The sequence below is a fragment of the Somniosus microcephalus genome, chromosome 16, assembly GCF_052327205.1.
Source record: "Somniosus microcephalus isolate GS21.2 chromosome 16, FLI_Smic_1.0, whole genome shotgun sequence".
NCBI lineage: Eukaryota > Metazoa > Chordata > Chondrichthyes > Squaliformes > Somniosidae > Somniosus > Somniosus microcephalus.
Window position 1 is genome coordinate 98,959,030 of NC_141002.1, and position 23,055 is coordinate 98,982,084.

At 47.4% G+C, this 23,055-nt stretch overlaps 1 protein-coding gene across 1 annotated transcript in view; it reads left to right on the forward strand.

The window, feature by feature from the left end:
* Window positions 1-23,055, forward strand: part of zdhhc17 (zDHHC palmitoyltransferase 17) — a 98,940-nt gene that overhangs the window by 42,831 nt on the left and 33,054 nt on the right. Inside the window, exons 4-5 of the mRNA XM_086009732.1 lie at window positions 12,786-12,863; window positions 15,382-15,526. Coding sequence (XP_085865858.1) covers window positions 12,786-12,863; window positions 15,382-15,526 — 223 coding nt within the window. The remainder of the gene's footprint in view (window positions 1-12,785; window positions 12,864-15,381; window positions 15,527-23,055) is intronic.

Genomic DNA, 23,055 nt, shown 5'->3' on the forward strand with positions numbered 1-23,055 from the left:
CTCTGTAACCTGCTCTAGCCCTACAACCCTCCAAGATCTCTGCGCTCCACCAATTCTGGCCTCTTGCACATCCCCGATTTTAATCACTCCACCATTGGCAGCCATGCCTTCAGCTGCCTGGACCCTAAGCTCTGGAATTTTCTCCGTAAACCTCTCTATATCTCTCTTCCTTTAAGTCTCTCCTTAAAAACTACCTCTTTGACCAAGCATTTGGTCATGTGTCCTAATATGACCTTGCGTGGCTTCGTGTCAAATTTTTGTTTGATAACGCTCCTGTGAAGCGCCTTGTGATGTTTTACTACGTTATAAGTGCTATATAAATGCAAGTTGTTGTTAAGGGTCTAGGACTGCAGATTGGGTATTCCTGCCCTACATAGGTAACTAGAGAGATAACCCATTTAAGAATGGATTGGGAGAAGTTTTTGGACACTTTGAGCTGATCCTACGTTTTGACTGGCCATTTCCTTCTATTCCCAGCCGTGGTTTACGTATTCAAACAACTATGTTTGGCTGTATATTGTATTGGTCTGTATATTATCTTTGAGATTAATTTATATACTTGGGGAAACTAGGAAAAAATTTAACCATCTTTGCTGGCCGAGTTTTTTTCCATACAGCCCAAAATCCATTGCCGTAATCCAAATACTGTAGTTGGATGAAAAATGGTTTATTTAATTGTTGAAGTGAATGTGAGATAGTGTGCGTTTTTTCTTTCAATTTGACACTGAGATGTGTTTGCTGGTTCAAAACATAGGAATAGTTGGACAAAGGTCTGCTGCTGTGATTTTTACTTTGCCTCCAGGTGTCCATGTGGACGATACTGAGATACTACATGAGAGACCAAGGGGCAAGTGCTTCTCTGTAGAGCAACGGGGAAAATGGGGCATGTCAACTTGCCCAACTCTCGTTAATGACAGAAGGAGGCCATTCGGCCCATCTTGTCTGTGCCGGCCGACAAAGAGCTATCCTGCCTAATCCCACTTTCCAGCACTTGGTCCATAGTAGGTTACAGCACTTCAAGTGCATATCCAAGTACTTTTTAAATGTGATGAGGGTTTCTGCCTCTAACACCCTTTCAGGCAGTGAGTTCCAGACCCCCACCACCCTCTGGGTGAAAAAAAATTCTCCTCAACTCCCCTCTAATCCTTCTATCAATTACTTCAAATCTATGCCCCCTGGTTATTGACCTCTCTGCTGAGGGAAATAGGTCCTTCCTATCCACTCTGTCTAGGCCCTGCATAATTTTATACACTTCAGTTAAATCTCCCCTCAGCCTCCTCTGTTCCGTTGGGACGGACTTCACTTGGCCAGTGCTGGGACTAGAATCCTGGCGAATCGAATAACTAGGGCTGTAGAGAGGGCTTTAAACTAATTAGTTGGGGGGAGGTTTTAAGAAAGCGAAAAATAAAAATGACAGCGGAGAAGGCATTAGAGCAAGGTAGCAGTGGGGGAATTAAAAACCAGAGCGTGTCAGGAAGGGACAGAATGTATGATGGTAAAGTAGTAAAAGGGGTAAAAACAGGAATAAATTGTCAGGAAACATATTTGAAAGTTCTTTATCTGAATGCACGCAGCATTCGTAACAAAATAGACGAGTTGACGGTACAAATAACTACACATGGTTATGATCTGGTGGCCATTACGGAAACATGGCTGCAAGATGATCATGACTGGGAACTAAACATACAAGGGTATTTGACAATTAGGAAGGATAGACAGGAAGGAAAGGGAGGTGGGGTTGCTATGTTAATCAAGGATGGAATCACTGCAATAGTCAGAAATGATATTGGGTCAAAGGATCAGGATAGTGAAACAGTTTGGGTGGAGATAAGGAATAATAAGGGGAAAAAGTCACTAGTGGGTGTAGTCTATAGGCCTCCTAACAGTTGCAACTCTGTTGGTCGGAGTATAAATCAAGAAATAGTTGGGGCTCGTAATACGGGAACAGCTATAATCGTGGGGGATTTTAACTTTCATATTGACTGGACTAATCAAATTGGGCATGGCAGCCTTGAGGAAGAGTTCATAGAGTGTATTAGGGACGGGTTCCTTGAGCAGTATGTAACTGAACCAACCAGGGGGCAGGCAATCTTAGATCTGGTCCTGTGTAATGAGACAGGATTAATAAAAGATGTCCTAGTAAAGGATCCCCTTGGAATGAGTGACCATAATATGGTTGAATTCCAAATTCAGTTTGAGGGTGAGAGAGTTGGATCTCAAACCAGCGTACTGAGCTTAAATAAAGGAGACTATGAAGGTATGAGAGTAGAATTGACTAACGGGACTGGGAAAACAGATTAAAGTGTAAGACGGTACAAGAGCAGTGGTCTACATTCAAGGAGATATTTCACATCTTTCAAGAAAAATATATTCCACTGAGGAAAAAGGGGAGTAAAAGAAAAGACAGCCATCCGTGGCTTAGTAAAGTAATAAAGGATAGTATCCGACTGACAACAAGGGCATATAAAGTAGCCAAATCTAGTGGGAGGATAGAAGATTGGGAAGCATTTAAAAGCCAGCAAAGAATAACTAAAAGATTAATTAAGAAAGGGAAGATAGATTATGAAAGTAAACTAGCAAAAAATATAAAAACAGATAGCAAGAGTTTCTACAGCTATATAAAAAGAAAAAGGGTGGCTAAAGTGAACGTTGGTCCCTTAGAGGATGGGACCGGGAAACTAGTGGTGGGGAACATGGAGATGGCAAAGACGCTGAACAAATATTTTGCATCAGTCTTTACAGTAGAGGACACTAAAAATATCCCAACACTGGACAAACAGGGGGCAATGGGTGGTGGGGGGGGGAGAGGAGCTAAACACGATTAAAATCACTAAGGAGGTGGTACTCGGGAAAATAATGGGACTTAAGGCGGATAAATCCCCCGGACCTGATGGCCTACATCCTAGGGCCTTGAGAGAAGTAGCGGTAGGGATTGTGGATGCATTGGTGATTATTTTCCAAAACTCCCTGGACTCAGGAAAGTCCCGGCAGATTGGAAAACTGCTAATGTAACACCCTTATTTAAGAAGGGAAGTAGACAAAAAGCTGGAAACTATAGACCAGTTAGCCTAACATCTGTGGTTGGTAAAATGTTGGAGTCCATTATTAAGGAAACAATAACAGAGCATTTGGATAAACATAATTTAATAGGACAGAGTCAGCATGGTTTTATGAAGGGGAAGTCATGTTTCACAAATTTGCTCGAATTCTTTGAGGACGTAACATACAGGGTGGATAAAGGGGAACCAGTGGATGTAGTGTATTTGGACTTCCAAAAGGCATTTGACAAGGTGCCACACAAGATTACTGATCAAGATAAAAAATCACTGGATTGGGGATAATATACTGGTACGGGTGGAAGATTGGCTATCTAACAGAAAACAAAGAGTTGGGATAAATGGTTCGTTCTCGGGCTGGCAATCAGTAACTAGTGATGTTCCACAGGGGTCAGTGCTGGGACCCCAACTCTTTACAATCTATATTAATGATTTGGAGTAAGGGACCGAGTGCAACATATCCAAGTTTGCCGACGATACAAAGATGGGAGGGAAAGCAGTGAGTGAGGAGGATATAAAAAACCTGCAAAAGGACATAGACAGGCTAAGTGAGTGGGCAGAGATTTGGCAGATGGAATATAATATTGGAAAGTGTGAGGTTATGCACTTTGGCAGAAAAAATCAAAGAGCAAGTTATCTAAATGGAGAGAAACTGCAAAGTGCTACAGTACAAAGGGATCTGGGGGTCCTGGTGCATGAAACACAAAAAGTTAGTATGCAGGTGCAGCAGGTGATCAGGAAGGCCAATGGAATCTTGGCTTTTATTGCAAGGGGGATGGAGTATAAAAATAGGGAAGTCTTGCTGCAGTTATACAGGGTATTGGTGAGGCCACACCTGGAATACTGCGTGCAGTTTTGGTTTCCATATTTAAGAAAAGATATACTTGCTCTCGAGGAGGTTCAGAGAAGGTTCACTCGGTTGATTCCGGAGATGAGGGGGTTGACGTATGAGGAAAGGTTGAGTAGGTTGGGCCTCTACTCATTGGAGTTCAGAAGAATGAGAGGCGATCTTATCGAAACATATAAGATTGTGAGGGGGATTGATCGGGTGGATGCGGTGAGGATGTTTCCACTGATGGGTGAGACTAGAACTAGGGCATAATCTTAGAATAAGGGGCTGCCCTTTCAAAACTGAGATGAGAAGAAACTTCTTCACTCAGAGGGTAGTAAATCTATGGAATTTGCTACCCCAGAGAGCTGTGGAAGCTGCAACATTAAATAGATTTAAAACGGAGATAGACAGTTTCCTAGCAGATAAGGGAATTAGGGGTTATGGGGAGTGGGCAGGGAAGTGGACGTGAGTCTAGGTTCGGATCAGCCATGATCCTATTGAATGGCGGAGCAGGCCCGAGGGGCCGTATGGCCTACTCCTGCTCCTACTTCTTATGTTCTTATTATGTATCCCGTATGCATTCGTAACCACCTTATCTACCTGTCCTGCTACCTTTAGGGATCTGTGGACATGCACTCCAAGGTCCCTCTGATCCTCTGCACTTCTCGGTGTCCGACCATGTACTGTGTATTCCTTGCCTTGTTAGCCCTCCCCAAAATACATTACCCCACACTTCTCCGGATTGAATTCCATTTGCCACTGTTCTGCCCACCTGACCAGTCCTTTGATATCTTCCTGCTGGCCGCAGGTTTTTTCTTCATTCTCAACCACACGGCCAATTTTTGTATCATCTGCAAACTTCTTAATCATATTTTATACATTCAAGTCCACATCTCACCTCCTCCATTGAGAAAGACTCAAGTCCCTTCACTGCAACATCCAAATGATTCCAGTGCTTTTCTCTTCCACTGGTTTAACTGGCATTCCATTGCATGTGTTGATCACTCTTTAGGTGAAGAAAAACTGCTAACAGCTTTGCCCTTTTACTCGTTTAAACCTTGTACTCTGTAAACAGCAAGGAAAATTACTTGAAATCATGTAAGATCACTTCTCCGATCTTTTTTCCTTTCAAAGCTAAAGAGCACAAGTTTCTCCAGTTTTTCCTTTTACTGGAGAGCTCTTTGTGGCTCTCTACACTCAATTTGAATGTCTCCCTTGTGCCTTGTAGCACAGAACTGGGCACAGTTATTCAAGTTGTGGTCTGATCAAGGCACTGCAATCTGATTATGACTGCTTCTGATTTGCATTTTATTGCTTTGGTTCCATAGTTCAGCATGTTATTGCCTTTGTTGATTGTTGCTCTGCAATGTTCGGACATTTTCATCTCCGAGTCTACGAACACACCTGGGTCTTGTCTAACTTGCAACTTTAGATACTTCAAAACCATTCGCCAAATGTGTGCTGCAAATTCAACCATTTTGCTTTTGGGTTTCTGCATCCAAATCATTGATATAATTAGAAACAATAGTCGCTCCAACACCGATCCCTGGGACATACCAATCAGTACCTCCCCCCCACCCCAATGTAACTCCTCTAAAAAATACCCTTCGACCAATTCTTCTCCCTTCCAAAGATTTACCTTGAATCCCACAGCTTTCAGCGTAACTAATAACCTTTTGGGTGGAACCTTGTCAAACGATTTCTGTCAGTCAATTTATAGGGTTTACTGCAGCACACTTGCGATGTAACTTCCTCAAAGAAGTCAAGGAGTTGGTGAAGCAGAATCTTTCCCATCTGAATCCAGTTGACTGCTGTTAATTTGAGTTGTTGTACAGCTAGTCTTTTACGTTTACACCTGATATCTGATTTCCATTGTTTTACACAGGATTAAAGGGAGACTAATGGTCTGCAGCTGCCTGTGTTTGAATTGTCTCGCTTTTAAAATAAGGCATGACATTGGCCAGTTTCCAATCTACTGGTACCTCCCCAGTGTCAAATGACTCCCTCGTAATGACTGTTGATGCCTCACTAATGGTTTCCTTTAGCACTGTGGGATAAACAACTGTCTATCCCTGGGGATTTATTGTTTTTGAGCCCATTCAGCCTGTCTAGGTCGTCCATTTCAGTTGCGTCGGAGTCATTAATTTTACCTGGGGTGACTCTGTTTTGGGGAAGGCATGTTGCTCATACCATCCCTTGTGAATACTTGGAGTAAGTAGTCATTCCGAATGTTTACATCCCAGTCCTGTCCTCTGTTTCAAGCTTGCCTGCAATTTTTATGGTACTCACCCATTCTCTGACTGCTCTTACTGTTGAGCTGCAGAAGTAATTTCTTACCGTTAGCTGTTGTGCTTTTTTCCCCCCTCCAGAGCTCTTTGCACCTCTGATCATCTTTCGAGCATTTTCTTCCATTTATTCCCGTAAACCCCAGCACCTTCCTTTCTGCAGTATTCTGTGCAGGTCATTTTTTCTCTCAATATTGCTTCTTCTTTGTTTTATTAATCCATTTCGGGTCATGCCCATTTAGGTACAGTATGTATTTATCCTGCATGCTGAACATTGTGCTTTTTTAAAGGTGTTCCGTTTGCCCTGGCCTGAAGTGTTGTTGAACCACCTCCTCCAGTCGAGTTGCTTGAGCTTGTTCCTTCATTTCTCTTTTAAGTTAGCCCTTTTAAAGCTGTGTCTTTGGTATTTCCGAATCTCAGATCACGTTAATCATTTTGTGGTCATTGTTGGCCAGGAATGCCAAGATTCCCTTTTTTTGTGCTATGTCTGGGTCACTTACATGGACCAGGTCGAGATGAACGTTACCTCTTGTGGTCTCTCTGACCCACCGGGCCATGAAGCAGCCCTGTGTTACATTAACGAGCTCCGACTCTGGACAACTTGGGCTTGTCCCAATTCATTTCAGATTGATTAAGTTCACTGATTTAAAATAGCTCTCCTGTTCTTGCATGCCATTCTTATTTCTTCATAAAGTGAAATGTCTTCCTCCTTCTGCTGATCAGGAGATCTATAAGCATCCTTCTAGCGTCAGCCTAATTGGGTTTTTTGTTGCATGTGAGAGATGTCTTAAAAAAAAGGAAAGACTTGCATTTCTATAGCGCCTTTCACGACCACCGGACGTTTCAAAGCGTTTTACAGCCAGTGAAATGCCTTTTGGAGTGTAGTCACTGTTGTAATGGAGGAAACACGGCATCCATTTTGTGCACAGCAAGCTCCCACAAACAGCAATGTGATAATGACCGGATAATCTGTTTTTGTTGCGTTGATTGGCCCAGACCCCAGGGATAACTCCCCTGCTCTTCTATCCAGAGTAGTTTGTTTATTTTTCTACCTCTCACTGGAACAACTTCTTTTACCTCCCAGGTATCTCTGCCATGTATGACATGACTACACCACCTCCTTTACTGACCATTGTTTTTACTGAACATTTTATATCTTGGCGTTGTCAGGGAATGTTAGTAAATGAATAAATAATAGCATGTGGAGAGAGTAACACAGTGGGTTAAAGAACTATGGCCTAGAAATTCAGTTGTTAGTGCCAGCCGCTAGCGCCTTAGGAGGAGGAGAAGTGAGGCGCGAAGCGGCTAGCGCCTGGGCGCGGCGCGATCTGCGCCTCTCGCGAACTTCGGTCAAGATTTAGCGGCGGCGCAAAACCGTAGCGCCCGCTCAGCTGCGCGCGCAGATCCTGACGTCATTTCATGGTGCAACGCCCTTGGTGCGCCCCGAACCGGAACTTCAGTGGCGCCCCCCTTCTGTGCACCTGGCGCCCCCAGCGACTGGTTGAGTGGAACAGTTCCCAGTTGCTGCGGGGGGCGCTATTTAAAGGGGATTTTTCCTTCATTCTTTGTGGCAGCCATTTTGTTCCACTCCTGTGTGAGAGAGAGATATTTGGAGAGACACAAAGGGAGAGAGCTTTCTGCTTTGACTCAGCGTTCGCACAGGTACTTCTGGTTTCAGGCCAGAGCTTTGCAGTTGGATTTAACTTTCAGTGCCATAGCCTTGAGTCGCCACATATAATGGGGGCTGCAATGGGTGGAAACGTTGGCTTTCTGCATTGCATTCAAAGGGCTCAGAGACGCCGAGAGAGAGTGCCAGTCATGGCCAGATGGAGACGGGCCAACAGGCGTTGGCACAGGAGGCCTTACCCACCCAGGGTATACCGCCAGCAGTTCATATCTGAACATGTCTGAGGAGCAGTGTGTTCGGAGGCTGCAATTCAGAAGGGAGGTGGTCACAGAGATCTGCCACCTGCTTCAGAGAGCTCTGCAGCCACAGCTGAGGAGCAGGACGTCTCTGTCGGTGGCAGTGAAGGTGACGGTGGCTCTCAACTTCTATGCCACCAGCTCCTTCCAATCCGCTACTGGGGACATTGCCAATATCTCCCAGTTCGCGGTACATTGCTGCATCCGCCAGGTGACGAATGCCCTCTTCAGAAGGAGACGTCAGTACATCTCCTTCCCCATGACCCTGGACAAGCAGCAAGAGCGTGCAATGGGATTTGCAAGAATAGTGGGCTTCTCCATGGTCCAGGGCGCCATTGACTGCACGCATGTGGCTTTGCGGGCACCGCTACAGAATGCCGAGGATTACCGCAACTGGAAGGGCTACCATTCGCTCAACGTCCAGTTGGTGTGTGACCACAGGCAGCTCATACTAGCTGTCAATGCCCGCTTTCCAGGCAGCAGCCACGATGCCTACATCCTGCGTCAGACTTCTGTGGCAGACATTTTCGAAGCCCCAGCTCACCCAGGAGGCTGGCTTCTCGGGGACAAGGGCTATCCTTTGTGCACCTGGCTGATGACCCCGCTCCGTGCACCCAGCACCCCTGCTGAAGAGCGATACAATGACAGCCATCAAGCTACCAGGAACGTCATTGAGCACACAATCGGCGTGCTCAAGCAACGGTTCCGCTGTCTGGACCGTTCCGGAGGAGCCCTACAGTACTCGCCTGAGCGAGTCTCCCATTTCGTTGTAGTGTGCTGCATGCTGCACAACCTGGCTATCCTCAGGACTCCGCCACTGCCAGCAGACATTGGAGGACCACCAGAGGAGGAGGAAGAGGAGGAGCACCAAGACGGGAGGGAGGCACAAAGTGCAAGGGCCGTCTGTCGGCGGATTATTGCAACTCGGTTCTAGGCCCCCTCTCAGGGAATGGCTTGTGCCAATGAAAGAACATGAATGGAGCCGCTCCGCAAACCCTCAGCCGGTCAAGGCAACAAATAGTTCAAAGTGCAAAGATGGACAATCTGAATAAAGCAAATTTTTTATTTTACAAACTCTGTGCCCTTCCTGCATGACAAACAAATTCAGAGAAACCCCCCAAAAAACAGTCAGACACATAACTGGCTCTCACAACCTTGAGAAAATGAAAAAAACAGTTAAACAAAAATGACCATGATTCTTGGCCTTCATATAAAAAACAAACACAACATTCTCGGCCTTCATATAAAAAACAAACACAACATTCTCGGCCTTCATATAAAAAAAACATTTTGCCACACCTACTTTTTCTACTGCGAGGGTGATCCGCCTCGCTTCCACGATTAGCCCCTTCCCGCCCTGCAGCTCCTCCTCAATGGGACCCCAGTGGTTGCAGCAAGGCTGGGGGAAGGCTGCTGAGGGTCAGATGGTGAGACGGCAGATGCCCTTGGGGGACGGCCTGGACCAGCTCTGGGCCTGGAGGGCCCGGCTTCTGACTGCTCCAACTCTGCTTGGGCGGCAGCAGTCTGTCCTACGGGTGGTGGCAGCTGCAGTGGAGGAGTGACAGTGTTGGCTGCAGGAATGCTGCCAACCTGACAGAGCACAGGCACTCCCTGGTCGGCCGAGACACTGGCACTCGCACGGGTCAGCACTGAAGCATGCGCAGCAATCTGCTGAAGCACAGACTGCTGGGCTGCTGCGGCGCGGCGAGGGCCCCGTTGCTGCCTGGCCGATCCAGCGAGGGTGGCAGCAGTTAGTGCCCGTGTGGCCCTGGTCTGTGTCTGCATCACACCAGCCAGTGAATGCACGGCACGACTGAGCACTTGGCTGGAAGCCGCCTGTGATGCCACGAAGTCCTGCAGACTCCTGGCCTGTGCTGCCCTGAATTCCTGAACACTTCTTGCCAGTGACTCTGTGGAGTCAGGCATCCTTGCCACTGCAGCCATGAGCTCAGTGTGCCTGCGCTCAGCCTGGGCGCCCATTTCACCAAGGAGCCGCACCTCCTCTGCGCTCACCGTAGCAGGACTGGAGGCCGCACTCGCCCTCCGGGGAGAAGGCTGCCGAGCTTCCCCACCCCTCCCGCGTTGCTGCAGCCCGCTGGGCCCCGGAGCTTCACCCTCATCAGACCCTTCCCCACTTCCCCCCTGCTCCCCTCCAGTGAAGACGTGTCCCCATCGTGGCCATGGGCTGCGTCGGCTGAGGGTGGCACTGATGGGCCGGCTTCCTCTTCCTCGAATTCTGAATCAAGACACAGTGCCAGCTTGAGGGCCCGCCTCCTCACCTGGCGAATCAGCATCTGAAAGCAGGGAGGCACAAGAGTTGCTTTAGAGTGAGGACAGGGCGGCAGCGAGGGAGGCATGAGTGCTGCTATGCACTGCATTGGTTCGAGAGTGGCAAAGGATGCTAGTGTGAGGCACAAGTGGAAAGAGAGAGGTCAAAGAGGTGATGACCTTACCATTGCTGTCCAGAACGGGGTCGGCATCTCCAGTGGCGACGGGGCCAATCAGCCAGCCTCCCATAATCTGCTCCACTCACTGCTCCAGGTCGCTGAGCTCTTTAAGGTCAGGACGGCCTCCCCCGGTCCGTCGCTGCTGCCTGCAAGAGAAAGGACGGAGTCTAAGTACACTGTCAAGCCCTGATCTTGCCTGCACTGCTTCCCATGGTGGAATAGCCCTGACGGTGTGTAAAGTGCTGAATGTGCAAGTGATTTTCATGAGAGTCCCATAGCTGTTGGATGAGGGCTGGGCATTGGGGCTTTCAGGTCCCTTTGGCCATAAAGTGAGGTGCACATGCAGGGATGAAGAGGATACTAGAAAGGGTACTCACCCTGACAACCTGAGTGAGGTCGTTGAACTTTTTTCTGCATTGCACAGGAGTCCTGGCAACCATGCTGTTGGAGGTCACCCTGTTTGCCACCTCCCTCCAGGCTTTTCTATACTCGCTGGGCAGCGGCCTCCTGCCACTATCAGGGAAGAGGACAGGTCGCCTGCGCTCCACTGCGCCAACCAGTAGCTTCAGGGCACCCTCGCTGAAGCGCTGCGCTCGCTCCCTGGCCTTATCCATAGTCCTGCGCGTTGAACTGGTGAAGCAGCTATGTTCAGGGCTGCAGTGTGCAGGGCGTCGCAGCAAAACAAATCGACCCTCCCCCTTTAAGAGCTGACCGGCGCCAGCGTGTCTGCCTTCAATCAGCAACTCGCCGCACCTACGCTGCGCCCGCCCTTGGTGGTAGCGCCCCGGCTCGCCGGCTTAGCGCCTTATGCTAGTCGTGCACCGCCTGCTTTAGTGCAGCAGCAACCTCTTGGGGCAATGCAACTCAATTTCGGCAAAGGTGGCGCTGAGTTGCGCCGTTCGCTAAATTTAGCGATCGCCCGGCTGCAGCGCCCCAAACGTGGCGATACTGAATTTCTAGGCCTATCTCTTTTACTTCTGGGGCCCTGGCTCAAATCTTGTCCAGGCTCATTGGATGAAAGTCTCCTTTCTCCGTCAGCCCACCATGATCCTGGGTTGTAACTGAGTCTGGGCAGACACGGCCAGTTCTGTGCGCGTGTGGTCCCACAGCACAAAAAACTGCCAACAGTTCGATCCTCATCGTCCCAAAGGGTTGGCAAATGAGAACAAACCACCCACTGGTACACTGGTGGGTCAGGAGGTAATGGTCTTCTCAGGCTGGTTTTAGCAAACATTGTTGGAACATTGAGATGATGAAGTCTAAAGTCGACATTTGACTCGCACTGAATTGGTGAGCATAAACTTTCTACAGAAAAAAAATGGCCACCCCACCTTCAGAACAAGAACAATGATCTACTGACAATAATGCATACATCAGGATTCATGCCAGAGATCTGGCGCTCGTGTTCGCATCATGCCAGCGTGCTCCCTGGTCTGTCAGACTGCCCTGATCATTATTAACTACAAATAAATGTCAATCGCCTTTGTAAGAATACTGTTAACCACAGCTGAAGCACTGTCCCTCATTTATTGGACCGATTTTATACTTGGGCAATTATTTCATTTGATGGAAGGAAGAACTTTCATCTGCACAGCACCTTGAGCTGTCTCTCAAAGGTCCCAAACCCTTTCATAGAACAGTGAAATACTTCGAAGCAGGGGTCATGGTTGTTGGGTAGGTGAACGTGGCAGCCATTTTTGCACACAGCAAGGTCCAACGAATGGATGAGCTGTTTGTTTATTTGGCGGTGTTGGTGTGAGGGAGGAATGTTGGCTGGGACACACTTGGACTCTTGTATTTTTTCCCCAATGGCATCTTTAACATCCATCTTTGATAGAGTACGTTATGAAATATGTTATTTCTTCCCCAGAGCATTTAGTTTAATTAACCCTTGAAAATGACAGTGACATTTCTGCATGAAAAATTACCTTGAGTATCTATTTTTTTATTCCGGAAACACTATGTTCATCTCATTTAGTGGGATAACACTTGGCTAGAAATTTACAGAAAATAACTTCCGAAGCTGTGGTATTGGGGACAAGGTGCATCTGTTCCTATACCTGAAAGGGTCCTTTAAATATTTAAAAAGTTGCAAAGCAATTTTACCAAAACGTTAATGTGTTTCAACTTGAAATATCTTGTTTCCTCAGAGATTGGGTGAGGCAGTGGTGTTTGAGTGAATGAATGATTTTCTGGCACAGCCGAGACTTGCTAATGGAATCGTTAATGAAATGTATTTCAGGTACTACATCTCAAAGGGTGCAATTGTGGATCAGCTCGGAGGAGATCTAAATTCCACCCCTCTCCACTGGGCAACAAGGTAAAGATACACTTGGCTTCACATTGCCTTGTAGGGCTGATCCTGTGCTCTGAGGGAATGGAACATGCTGGGACACAGTAAATGGAACCAACTAGGATTGGTTTAGGATTAATTTTTCAAGTTGCTGAAAAATTTTACAGGTATAGCAAAAACATTTAACGGTTTACATAGAATGTACAGCACAGAAACAGGCCATTCGGCCCAAGTGGTCCGTGCCGGTGTTTATGCTCCACACGAACCTCCTCCCACCTTACTTCATCTCACCCGATCACCATATCCTTCTATTCCTTTCTCCCTCATGTGCTTATTCAGCTTCCCCTTAAATGTATCTATACTATTCGCCTCAACCACTCCCTGTGGTAGTGAGTTCCACATTCTGCCCACTCTGAATGGATCAGGCTAATGCCATTCCGATACAGGATTTAAACCATTGTTTAGGCGACGAGGCATGACCATACCTTCATGGTGCAGTTCTTTGCGGACTAGAAAGGTTGTGGCAACCTACATAAGGGTTTTTTTTTTAAGCACTGTATCTGTAACCTTTTACCTGAATAGGAAGCTCTCAAAATGAGACCTGTTTTTAATAACGATTGTTTCAAATCTGTATTGCAGCTTTCATTAGGCACCACCAGACTGTTATAGCATTTAACCACGTTAACTGTGCTTTTAAGTGTTTCTATCCACTGAGGTCATGACCTGTGCAACAGTTCATATATATCCTGACCAAATTGACATGTACAACCAGTGCCAACTACATGTGTTAGGAAGACTTCTACAACATGTGTCCAATGTGAGAAAAGGCCATTGGCCTATCAAGCCTGCTCCATGTGAGTATTCTAGCATGGATTTCCCCTTCCCTCCACCATCACTTGTTGACCCCGTCTGCCCCATACTAAGAACTGGTGAGTTTTCTTCAATTAACAGCCCCGAAAAAAAAAAATCAAGCAGCGTTCCAAATATCCCTATAGCCCACACTTCCCCCAAATTGACAGATGGCAATTCAGCTTCCTTGGGTTGGGGAGCGGTGGGGGGGGAGCTGACTGAGTGGGGGAGGAGGAGATAAAGATATTTCTAATCTCTAGCCTTGTCTGAGATTTGTGAAGTTTGTACTGCTGCCCTCCAGTGTTATGTTGATTGTTGATTTTAAATAGTCTGGGGCTTACTTCAGCCTTGCTCATACTGCAGGTATTCTGAACCTTTTGTTATTTTAAAAGGCCTCTGCCATGTCTCCCCTATTTCTCCCGTAAAAATACGATTAGCTGCTTGAGCCTTTGTTAATAACTTAGTCCTGGAATCTTAGTATCGCTGAATGTTTGTTTTTTATTGTCAAATGTGCTTTCAGCAACATAGAAGATAGGAGTAGGCCATTCGGCCCTTCGAGCCTGCTCCGCCATTCAATGAGATCATGGCTGATCATCCAAATTCAGTACCCTGTCCCTGCTTTCTCCCCATATCCCTTTAGCCTCAAGAAATATATCCAACTCTTTCTTGAATATATTTAATGAACTGGCCTCCACCGCCCTCTGTGGCAGAGAATTCCACAGGTTCACCACTCTCTGGGTGAAGAAATTCCTCCTCATTTCAGTCCTAAATGGCTTACCCCTTATCCTTAGACTATGACCCCTGGTTCTGGACTGCCCGGCCATCAGAAACATCCTTCCTGCATCTAGTCTGTCCAGACCTGACAGAATATTATAGGTTTCGATGAGATCCCCTCTCAATCTTCTAAACTCTAGTATAAGCCCAATCGACGCAATCTCTCCTCAGACGTCATTCCTGCCATCCCAGGTATCAGCCTGGTGAATCTTCGCTGCACTCCCTCCATGGCAAGAATGTCCTTCCTCAGGTAAGGTGACCAAAACTGCACACAATACTCAAGGTGCGGTCTCACCAAGGCCCTGTACAACTGTAGCAAGACATCCTTGTTCCTGTACTCGAACCCTCTTGCTACGAAGGCCAACATACCATTTGCCTTCTTAACCGCCTGCTGCACCTGCATTCTTACCTTCAGCGACTGGTGCACAAGGACACCCAGGTCTCTTTGCACTTCCCCTTCTCCCAATCTATTGCCATTCAAATAATAATCTGCCTTGCTGTTTTTGCCACCAAAGTGGATAACCTCACATTTATCCACATTATAGTGCATTTGCCATGTTTCTGCCCAATCACCCAACCTGTCCAAATCGTACTGGAGTTTCACGACATCCTCCTCACAGCTTACCCTCCCACCCAGCTTTGTGTCGTCTGCAAATTTGGAGATATTACATCCAATTCCCTCGTCCAGATCATTAATATATATTGTGAACAGCTGGGGTCCTAGGACCGATCCTTGCGGTACCCCACTAGTCACTGCAATTATCTTGAGTTAAATTTCTTCTGGGTACTTAACCAAAAGTGACAGATACCAGGGCAAATATTTTGTCCTTGTTGGGCAAATCCTCGACCAAACCTTTGCATGCTCATAATAGTCGTCTAGTCAATAGTTTGTGTAAAATATTGTTTGTGTCATTCCTTCCAGACAGGGTCACTTGTCCATGGTTGTGCATCTGATGAAGTATGGTGCGGAACCCTCACTGATCGATGGAGAAGGCTGTAGCTGTATCCACCTGGCCGCTCAGTTTGGTCATACCTCTATCGTTGCATACCTGATCGCAAAGGGGCAGGTAATTTTCAGCCTATGTTTGTTTGTACACCTGAACAGCATAATTTATCATCACCGACAAAGCAGCCCACTTGATTGGCACCCCATCCACCACCTTAAACATTCACTCCCTCCACCACCGGCGTACCGTGGCTGCAGTGTGTACCATCTACAAGATGCACTGCGGCCACTCGCCAAGGCTTCTTGGACAGCACTTCCCAAACCCACGCCTTCTACCACCGAGAAGGACAAGGGCAGCAGGCACGTGGGAACATCACCACCTCCAAGTCACACAACATCCTGACCTGGAAGTATATCGCCGATCCTTAGTGGTCGCTGGGTCAAAATCCTGCAACTTCCTCCCTAACAGCACTGTGGGAGCACCATCACCACACGGACTGCAGCGGTTCAAGAAGGTGGCTCACCACCACCACCTCGAGGGCAATTAGGGATGGGCAATAAATGCTGGAATTGCCCGTGACACCCACATCCCATGAATGAATTTTAAAAAAAAAGAACTTTCATTTATATAGGGCCTTTCATTTCCTCAGGATATTCCAAAGTGCTTCACAGCCAATGAATTACTTTTGAAGTGTACTCACTATTGATTTGTTAGCAAGCATGACTGCCAATTTGTGTACTGCGAGGCCCCACAAACAGCAGCGAGATAAATGACAAGTTAATCTGTTTTGGTAGCGCGACAGAATACCGGGGAAAAGTCTCCTGCTCTAGTTTGAATAGTGCCAAGGGATCTTGAGCAACCCGCTAAACAGGCAGACAGTTTTTAAAATTCACCCAGGTTTGTACTCTTGTATTTTTTTGTATTATTCAAAACCCCTTTTTTTTTAAAATGGTTTAACCCCCGCCCCCAGGTTAATGATAAAGGCTTGAGGGGTAAAAAGTTGATGGGTAGCGTTAGTTCATCGAGATTCCCATAAATAAATACCCACTCAACCAACACTTAAAGTTGAAGTGAAGAAAACCAAATTAAAATAACCGAAAATGCTGGAAACACTCGGCAGGTCAGGCAGCGTCCATGGCGAGAGAAACAGAGTTAACGTTTCTGGAGTGTTTCCAGCATTTTGTGTTAAGCATCCACAGTATTTTGCAATTGTAAAACCAAATTAAATCCTGTTGTGTTTCAGAGCTGCACCGAAAGCAGATATGGTTGCTTCAGTTTTGCAAAATCGAAAATAGAGAGAGGCAGAAATGCAATCCAGGATTAGCAGCATCGAGAGATCAAAATCGGTGGCAGAAAAGATGAAGGAAGTGCTCGAAGGCAGAGAAGCCTAGCCGGGACTTACACCAAAGCAGAATAGATTTGTTGCTCAAAAGCAAACTAGCTTAATTAAAAGTATGAAATTGTATTTTTTTTTTGCAGGTTAGAAACTGACTTGGACCATCATGTTTGGTGACCTCAACAGGCTCCCAGCAGTCTTGCTTAGCTATGTGTCGCAACCAATGTTCCCTGTAATTTTTTTTTGGGGGGGGGGGTCATGCGCCCCTTCAACGGGCTGCGCGGCCCATTCAAAAGTCCGTGCAAGCGCGGCTTTTTGATAAGGCTGCATAGGACCCCTGGAGTGCTGCGTGGCCACACGACTTAAAGGGAACATTGGTTGCAACATGAGAGTTCTTTTATTACCCCCACCCCACCTTCCCTTCCACCAGTAGGAAAGTACCTCACCTCTCTTTGGCAGTTCTCCAAAATAGCTCAATTGAGGTCGGGGACACGGCAGAGTGGGGGACAGCACCTGCATCTCGCCACCCGAATGCATTCCTTAATTTTTTTCCTAAACAGCTGCGCGTACAAAAAGCGGTATTTGTCGCAGTTATTGGCTGTAGCACGGTGGCATAGTGGTTAGCACTGTTGCCTCACAGCGCCAGGGACCCGGGTTCAAATCCGGCCTCGGGTGACACTGTGGAGTTTGCACATTCTCCCCGTGTTTGCGTGGGTTTTCTCCGGGTGCTCCGGTTTCCTCCCACAGTCCAAAAATGTGTGGGTTAGGTTGATTGGCCATGATAAAAAATTGGCCCTTAGTGTTAGGGGGATTAAATACGTGGGGTTACAGGGTTACGGGGATAGGGCTTGTGTGGGATGGCTGTCGGTGTAGGGACCGGGTGCTAGGGTTTGGATGATCAGCCATGATCTCGTTGAATGGCGGAGCAGGCTTGAAGGGCCGAATGGCCTACTCCTGCTCCTATCTTCTATGTTTCTTTGAGTGAGATAATGTGGCCGTGATATAGCGTGAAGGGCTGAGGATCATTCATTTCTCATTGGTGCTCAGCATGATCCATGTTGACGTTTATTACATAAATACTCGTTGCGCCCCTCAATAGTTGCCTGATCCTGTAAAACTCTGATCTGATTATTCCAGCAAGGCTTTAGAAAAGAATTAATGGCATTTTGGAATCCCTTTCTGGCTAGGTTCACGACATAAGGATTACAGAAAGCAAATTTATGGGATCAAAGAGGGAATGGAAAAAAGCTATTTCTGACGGCTTTCATTCCAAAAGACGGGTCAGTGAAAAGCTCAATACAAGCAATTGAAAATAGCCCTGAAATTATAGTGACAGTCGTACATGGAAGCTACTGGGAGGCAGCATTTATAGCCAGTGCTAAGGCTTTAAAGGAGTTGTTTTTCGTATCTTTCCAACGGTAAAGCCACTGGTTTTGGCCACTATCCGCCCCTATTGTTACATTGCAGTAATTACTGGAATGAGATCATCAGTGTTTGTACAAAAGCAAAACGCTGCGGATGCTGGAAATCTGAAATATAATCCGAAAATGCTGGAGACACTCAGCAGGTCAGGCAGCATCTGTGGAGAGAGAAACAGAGTTAAAGTTTTAGGTCGATGAACGTTTCGTTCTGACGAAAGGTCATGTTAGGTTAAGCCCCTGTTTAATAAAAAAAACATACACTGATGTGTTTTACCAGTTCCTTGCTGCTGATTTCCAAACTTGAGCTCCCACTCTACCTGATTGATGAAGTTTGATCCTTAATTGGATGAAAATTGACTCTACTCTTCCAGCTAATTAAGTCTCAGGAAGTTAAAGATTAACCCAAACGCATCATTGAAGGTCTTTTATTTGCTTTGTGGCACTTGCTGCTCCCCTCATTTAGATCTTGGCAACGCCCACACAGTACAAGTCGATTTACATGACCCTTCACCACATTGTTTCTCAGATCCGTGCTATATCTTTAGGAACTGGATCTTAATGTTTGATAACGCTGAAACCCTCTAACGATACAACAGCGCTGCTACATCTAATGCTGCAGTTAAAATTCTTCCGTGTAACCCCGTCCTCAAGGATGCTTCAAATTGGCACCCGTCACTGTGCTGTTGGAAGCAGTTACGCTTAGTGTTATGCAACTTAGGTAGAAACATAGAAGATAGGAGCAGGAGTAGGCCATTCGGCCCCTCGAGCCTGCTCAGCCATTCAGTGAGATCATGGCTGATCATCCAAATTCAGTACCCTGTCCCTGCCTTCTCCCCATATCCCTTGATCCCTTTAGCCTTAAGAAATATATTTAACTCCTTCTTGAATATATTTAATGAATTGGCCTCAACTGCCTTCTGTGGTAGAGAATTCCACAGGTTCACCACTCTCTGGGTGAAGAAATTCCTCCTCATCTCTGTCCTAAATGGCTTACCCCTTATCCTTAGACTGTGACCCCTGGTTCTGGACTCCCCCGCCATCAGAAACATCCTTCCTGCATCTAGTCCTGTTAGAATTTTATACGTTTCAATGAGATCCCCTCTCATTCTTCTAAACTCCAGCGAGTATAAGCCCAATCGACCCAATCTCTCCTCATACGTCATTCCTGCCATCCCAGGTATCAGTCTGGTGAATCTTCGCTGCACTCTCTCCATGGCAAGAACATCCTTCCTCAGATAAGGTGACCAAAACTGCACACAATACTCAAGGTGTGGTCTCACCAAGGCCCTGTACAACTGCAGCAAGACATCCTTGTTCCTGTACTCGAATCCTCTCGCTACGAAGGCCAACATACCATTTGCCTTCTTAACCGCCTGCTGCACCTGCATGCTTACCTTCAGCGACTGGTGCACAAGGACACCCAGGTCTCGTTGCACTTCCCCCTTCTCCCAATCTATTGCCGTTCAGATAATAATCTGCCTTCCTCTTTTTGCCACCAAAGTGGATAACCTCGCATTTATCCACATTATACTGCATGTGCCCAATCACCCAACCTGCCCAAATCATCCTGGAGTTTCTCGGCATCCTCCTCACAGCACACATGCCCACCCAGCTTTGTATCGTCTGCAAACTTGGAGATATTACATCCAGTTCCCTTGTCTAGATCATTTATATATATTGTGAATAGCTGGGGTCCTAGCACCGATCCCTGCGGTACCCCACTAGTCACTGCCTGCCACTCGGAAAAAGACCCATTTATTCTAACTCTTTACTTCCTGTCTGCCAACCAGTTCTCTATCCAAGTCAGTACCTTGCCCCCAATCCCATGTGCCTTAACTTTACACGCTAATCTCTTATGCAGGACCTTATCGAAAGCCTTCTGAATGTCCAAATACACCACATCCACTGGTTCTCCCTTATCTATTCTACCAGTTACATCCTCAAAAAATTCCAGTAGATTAGTCAAGCACGATTTACCTTTTGTAAATCCATGTTGACTTTGTCTGATCCTGTCACTGTTTCCTAAGTGCTCTGCTGTTACATCTTTTATAATGGACTCTAGCATTTTCCCCACTACCGATGTCAGGCTTACTGGTCTATAATTCCCCGTTTTCTCTCTACCACCTTTTTTGAACAGTGGGGTAACAATAGCTACCCTCCAATCCATGGGAACTGTTCCAGAATCTATAGAATTTTGGAAGATGACCAGCAATGCATCTAGTATTTCTAGGGCCACTTCCTTAAGTACCCTAGGATGTAGATTATCAGGCCCTGGGGATTTATCGGCCTTCAATCCCGTCAATTTCCCTAACACCATTTCCCTACAAATACTGATTTCATTCAGTTCCTCCATCTCATTAGACCCTATGTTCCCCGACATCTCTGGGAGGTTATTTGTGTCCTCCTTTGTGAAGACAGAGCCAAAATATCTATTTAGTTGGTCTGCCATTTCTTTGTTCCCCATTATAAATTCCCCTGATTCTGACTGCAAGGGACCTACGCTTGATTTCACCAATCTTTTTCTCTTCACATATCTATAGAAGCTTTTACAGTCAGTTTTTATGTTCCCTGCAAGCTTACTCTCATACTCTATTTTCCCCCTCTTAATTAATCCCTTTGTCATCCTTTGCTGAATCCTAAACTGCTCCCAATCCTCAGGTTTACTGCTTTTTCTGGCCAATTTCTATGTCCTCTCCTTGGATCTTATGCTATCCCTAATTTCCCTTGTTAGCCACGGTTGAGTCACCTTTTTTGTTTTATTTTTATGCCAAACAGGGATGAACAAATTCTGTAGTTCATCCATGCGATCTTTAAATGTTTGCCATTGCCTATCCACCGTCAACCCTTTGAGTAACATTCCCCAATCAAATTACAGCATCAGAAACAGGCCGTTCGGCCGAACTGGTCCATGTCGGTGTTTATGCTCTGTGAATTAAATCAAGCTGCGATATTAGGAACCACTTGTTAAACTTCCATTTTACAATGTTGCTGAGCAGTTGAGCAACAGCAAATTCATTACTGTGGCTCTGATAAATTTATAGACAACCTTGTTCCCAGCAGACACCGCGTGTTGGGTTCTAATAATTGGGTATTGCAGCCATATTTTAATCCTTTCGGCCCATTGCATTTTTCTGACAACAACATGTCTGATAAAAAAAATAAGGAGCTGTCTTTGCATTCGATGCAGTTGTTTGCGAAATGTTTTCATTTATTTTGCCAGGCGTGTGCTGAGCATATACTGACTCTCATGTGTTCCTTGCACATGGCATGAAAATACAAAGGAAACCCAATTTAAAATAGGAATCTGGTCCCTGCTCATCAGGGGCTGGTTGTTGCATCGCAAATTGTTAATCCTGATCTTCCATCTGCCCCGTAATTACCCACCAACAAAAGGAAATGTGTGTGAGGGAGGGTAACAGCAGCAATTTCTGCCTCATCTGTTGCAGGAATTAACAAGCACCCACACAGACGAGGCGAAGGTCATCTTTTTGTTCTAGCTGAGCTGTGCCTGTGGGACAGCCAAAGAAATATATCCAAGGAAGCGATGGAAATCTTTGCTGGGTATACAGCACCAGTTGGGAGCATTAAGCTATTCTTGTGTAGGCTAGGGTGAGCGGTGGGAAAGAGCTGGGGAGGCAAGGGAAACACCTGCACCAGTGGTAGAGCAGAGGAGGGAATACAACCGATACCAGGCTGGCAAAAGGGATTAGATTTTGTTTTTGTTATTGAAATAATAGCAACTTTATAATAGGAAAATGAAGACGGAGGGAGACGGGCTATTCTGAGGGAGAGGGAGACATCTTACAGTATTCTCCATTGTAATAGTAGCAATGTGACTTTGTTCAAAATAAAAGTGGCACATCTCTCTCTCTCTCCGTCCCCTTCTCTCTCTCTCTCTGTCCCCTTCTCTCTCTCTCTCTCGTCACCTTCTCTCCCTCTCTGTCCCCTTCTCTCTCTCTCTGTCCCCTTCTCTCTCTCTCTCCGTGTCTCTGTCTCTCTCCGTGTCTCCCTCTCCGTCTCTCTCTCTGTCCCTCCCTCCCTCCTCTCTCTCCTCGCCCCTCTCCCCTCCTCTCTCCCTCCCTCCTCTCTCTCCCTCGCCCCTCTCTCCCTCGCCCCTCTCTCCCTCGCCCCTCTCTCTCCCTCGCCCCCCTCTCTCCCTCGCCCCCCTCTCTCCCTCGCCCCCCTCTCTCCCTCGCCCCCCTCTCTCCCTCGCCCCCCTCTCTCCCTCGCCCCCTCTCTCCCTCGCCCCCCTCTCTCCCTCGCCCCCCTCTCTCCCTCGCCCCCCTCTCTCCCTCGCCCCCCTCTCTCCCTCGCCCCCCTCTCTCCCTCGCCCCCCTCTCTCCCTCGCCCCCCTCTCTCCCTCGCCCCCCTCTCTCCCTCGCCCCCCTCTCTCCCTCGCCCCCCTCTCTCTCCCTCGCCCCCCTCTCTCTCCCTCGCCCCCCTCTCTCCCTCGCCCCCCTCTCTCCCTCGCCCCCTCTCTCCCTCGCCCCCCTCTCTCCCTCGCCCCCCTCTCTCCCTCGCCCCCCTCTCTCCCTCGCCCCCCTCTCTCCCTCGCCCCCCTCTCTCCCTCGCCCCCCTCTCTCCCTCGCCCCCCTCTCTCCCTCGCCCCCCTCTCTCCCTCGCCCCCCTCTCTCCCTCGCCCCCCTCTCTCTCCCTCGCCCCCCTCTCTCTCCCTCGCCCCCCCCTCTCCCTCGCCCCCCTCTCTCCCTCGCCCCCCTCTCTCCCTCGCCCCCCTCTCTCCCTCGCCCCCCTCTCTCCCTCGCCCCCCTCTCTCCCTCGCCCCCCTCTCTCCCTCGCCCCCCTCTCTCCCTCGCCCCCCTCTCTCCCTCGCCCCCCTCTCTCCCTCGCCCCCCTCTCTCCCTCGCCCCCCTCTCTCCCTCGCCCCCTCTCTC